General features: G+C 37.1%; 1 protein-coding gene across 1 annotated transcript; it reads right to left on the bottom strand.

Moving 5' to 3' along the window:
- Positions 1 to 3,240: 3,240 nt before the first annotated feature.
- Positions 3,241 to 4,090, bottom strand: LOC149239066 (basic blue protein-like). Its single transcript, XM_089367055.1, has 2 exons — positions 3,804 to 4,090; positions 3,241 to 3,610 (listed from the first exon to the last, which is right to left on the bottom strand). Exons 1-2 carry the CDS (start codon positions 3,994 to 3,996, stop codon positions 3,414 to 3,416), a joined length of 390 nt encoding a protein of 129 aa, XP_089223181.1. The 5' UTR covers positions 3,997 to 4,090; the 3' UTR covers positions 3,241 to 3,413.
- Between the last annotated feature and the right edge of the window lie 333 nt (positions 4,091 to 4,423).

Below are 4,423 nucleotides of genomic sequence, written 5' to 3'. Positions count from 1 at the left end.
TAGTAGGTTGTCATTGTTCCTTTGAGATGTCTGCTTCTTCTGATGTGCTTTCTTTCCCATTGTTCTACAAATCTCCTTCAAGCGATCAAGCTTCTACCAAAGGACCTGCTCTGATTCCAATTGTTGGAAATAATACTGAGAGGGGGGGGCGGGGCGTGAATCAGTATTAGCAAATCAATAACTTTTTCATTTCCATGCTTAGATTCATATATGCTGCTTCAGTTAAGGGAACCAGTGTGTACACGCAATTGTGTCTAAAGAAACTAGTGTATATCCTGTAAACTAATGATTCAGTTAATCCATTAAATGTTGATCATTAATCAGTGCATCATAAATTTATTAACCATATGAACAATAAACAGGTGCAGTAAAATAGAACAGATCATCACACATAAGAATCACACATGAACACCATGATGTAAGGTGGAAACCCAATGTGGGTGAAAACCACCTATTCGTCTCTATCTTCTTTTAATAAGAAACTTATTTTTACAATATTTATGTATTCGTGTAGTCTTATACCAGTACGTAGGCTTCTACCTGCAGAAGGCTACAACCTTCTCTCGTTCTCCAGCTTCTCCTGGAAGGGAGCTACAACCCCCTTAGCTCTTGTACTAGCCGATCCATTTACTAGTACATAGACGCCGGCCTACTAAAGGCTCCAACCTTCACTCGTTTCCCAGCTGCTTCTGGAAGGGAGCTCCAACCCCCTAGCTTTTGTACTAGCCGATATGTTTACCAGTATGTAGGCATCGACCTATAGAAGGCTACGATCTTTTCTCTTCCTCTAGGGACCATATTTCATAAATTTTCAGACTGGATACTCCTGAAGCACAACACCATAATCTAAAGGCCACATTTCATCCAACTTTCATACTAGACCCATCAAAAACATTGAAGCACAAAATCAATCACTACTGCAATACATCCATCAACTACACCTACATCATTGATCTCTGAATCACCCAATACTGAAACACTGAAACCCTGTCAACAACACAGTCACCAGAACACAGAACCGACAACAGAACTCTGCAATAACAACAAATCCAACTGCAACTTCAAAATAACATACTTCATACTGTATACACTACTATGATAAACCCAACCTGCGTGTATATGCACTTTTACCAAAGCTAAACCGCGTATAGATCTGCAAATTCTAACTTATAACTTTGCACCAATACCAGACATCAATTATACCCAGAACATAACATTTGCAAAATAAACATGCATCAATAATTCAGATCTAGTCTATCCATGATCAAATCATATCATGATAAAACATTCCAAGCCTTAAGATCCCGATCCATCGTTCATCATCATCCACATGGGTGCATCCTTGGTTCAGATCAAGCAAAGCATCACAAACCCATTACTTGCATACTAGATCTCACACCATCAGATATTCATCACTTTCTCACTTCCACTCTTGGCCTAATGATCTTCTCCTTATATAGGTTTAGGCCTCTCTCAATACCATGGTCCAAAACCACGTAGAACAGATACCTTGGACCCAATACCTGGGGTCAACACTTCGCACCAAATACCATGGACCAAAACTTAGTTTTCCAACATGTATCCACCTTTCCTTTTGTGAACCTGTGTGCCTACATATACGTGCCTTTTGTTCTGCTAACCCATGTGTATACACACTTTCATCAAGGTTAACCTGCGTATACCTTTCTCTTGACCTGCTGCACTGTGATCTATCATCTGAGTGAGTTGCCATCAAGGACAACACCTGTATCATTCCTCTGAGTGAGTTGCCATCAAGGACAACACCTGTATCATAATTCCAACAATAGTCTGATGCAAAACATTGACAAGAGAAGGCATACTCAATGGTAGATAGTTCAAGGTTCATCATTTTCTATGGTATGGTTAAATACTTTCAATTTTTTCTGAGATTATGTATAAACATGCATTGTACTAAAGTTTCTTTGACAACAACTACTATAAGTGGGGCAATATCCTTGGTACAAGAGCCCACTAAATTATTGATCTATCCTTATTTTAAGAGTGGCAGGGTGGTGCTAAGCATGGAAGATGTAGTTTCCTTCAGGATGTTTTCATGTCCCAGTGGGAGCTCGTAAACCAAGTGGTTGTAGTCTCCTTCGAGTTGTAGCTTGTAAACAAATTGAAACTATATAGTTAAGTTTTTATGTATATTCTTATTGATTATTTTTTGCACAACGGATTATTGATTGTTAATGAGGTAAAAAGTCCTTAAGGTGCTCAATATGATCTTTTGCACAGTAGTTTATTGACTGCTAATGAGATAAAAGTCCTTAAGGTGCTCAATACTGATTCATCCCCCCCCTCTTAATATTGTAGATATTTCCAGCACATATATTCTCCAAGTTTAATAGACTGACCTTGTATTTTAGATCTTGCATTAATTTTGGCATGCAAAGCCCAAGATTTCTAGCTTGCCACAATGCATCTAGGAAAGAGTTTGCTGCAAAACTTGAAACCCCACTTCATCTAGCCGCTCTATGAAAATGATGTCAATGATGAGGAGATTGAAGGGGAATACCATTAAATCGAACTCCACTTCATCTAACTGCGCTATGAAAAGGATGTCAATGATGAGGAGATTGAAGGGGAATACCATTAAATCCATACTCATTATGAACTCGTGAAACAATCTAGCTAAAAAAAGAGACAAAGACTTCTCTCAAAAGGGAAAACATAGAATCATGCGAGAAAAAAACTATAAATTAATAGAGCAGAAATGAAAGCATTAGTCCAAATTCGAATGGATTAGTTTATTATATTAAAATAACATAAATTATTAAATATCTAGTGAAAATAAATAAATCAAAATGGACTCCAATTGAATCTATCTGCGTTATTAAGTGAGGTCGTAATTTTCATTGACCCGACACCACTAAAAATTTTTGCCCAAAAGCAGCCTTGCAGCGGACCAAATGTCTGAGGGCTTCACTTTTTTTGTCAAGTGAATGGTCCCAATCTTCAATGGCTATTATCAACTTGGTGAAGGATGTGGGGACAATGGAATTCAATTTGTACCCAAATATTTTTTGATATGGTGCAGTCCGTCCATGTCAGAAGTCACACAAAAACATTGACAGATTTGAACCCAACAAGATTTGTTAAACGATATATATCAGTATCACTAAACGATCAGAATTCACAATACATGACACACAATGTGCTCCGATTCTGCCAAATCGAGATATACACATTTTATATAGAGAGTCATGGAGGAAACGGTCAGAATTCACAATACATGACACAGAATGTGCTCCGATTATGCTAAATCGAGATCTACACATTTTATATAGATAGTCATGGAGGGCAAACCACGGATTATAGCGCCGCATTATTTCTATATATAGTTTTAACCCAACAAGACTTATATAGTATGTGTATGAGCAGAGTGGAACTTATGGTGCCATGACTGCCATCTTCACGCCGGCAGTGCAGTGGCTGGGAGAACTGCAGACGAAGTAATTCCTGCCCTTACTCAGAGTAACTTTATCGTTGCCAGAAGTGAGAGGATGAGACCCTACCGTGCTATAGCTTTTGTACGCTGCAGTGTTCACTACCTCTAGGTTGTGCGCTAATGGATTGTAATTAAACACTACGCACATGACACATGCCCTCTTTAATCATTAAATATTTATACATAATCATATAATATGGACACTTTTATTTATCTTGATGGTAGCTTCTGACGCAATATAGACATTTCATATTACCTATACAACTTTATGACGTTCCCAAAATTTATCATAAAAATAAATTCAAAAATTATTATTATAGAAAAAATTTACTCGGAATGTCACCGAACTTGAATTTTTTGCCAACAGCCCATGACTGGCTCTGCAAATTCCAACCCTGGCTACCCCAAACGACGTAGGTAGCCCCTTCAACAAGATGCACACATTGAAGAACACAGATGATGATAATACCGCCCACCACCCTATTATTGTTAACTACCCTCGCAATGCCTCCTCCCTGGGTCATTCTTGTTTTTTCACAGAAACGAGACACCTCAAAACAATAGCAATAAGATGAAATCTCAATTTTCTTCCCCTGAGATATGGAGAATATGAGCGACTTGAATGAAGGGAGGATAGGGGAAAGGGCTATTTATAATAATCCCAAGAGGGTCCTGCACTTCAGTAGGCTCGGCTACTTCACTCAGTCCCTTTTATTAAATTTTTTAATCTATTTATTTATTGGTTTTGTATTGTTGATAAATGTTTTTTAATCTATTTTTTAATTTTTTATTGGCTTTGTATTGCTGATAAATGTTTTTTATTTTTTTTATTGGTTTTGTATGGCTGATAAATGCTTTTTAATCTATTTTTTTATTAGTTTTGTATTTTTCCTGAATGCAAGTGGTAAGATTTAATTTTGAAAAATAAGTATTTATTTTTTAATATTATTA

This window comes from Pinus tabuliformis, chromosome 8 (genome assembly GCF_031772625.1).
Source record: "Pinus tabuliformis cultivar Carrire ecotype Pingquan chromosome 8, CPIR1, whole genome shotgun sequence".
Taxonomy (NCBI): domain Eukaryota; kingdom Viridiplantae; phylum Streptophyta; class Pinopsida; order Pinales; family Pinaceae; genus Pinus; species Pinus tabuliformis.
This window is presented reverse-complemented; position numbering and strand designations above follow the sequence as displayed.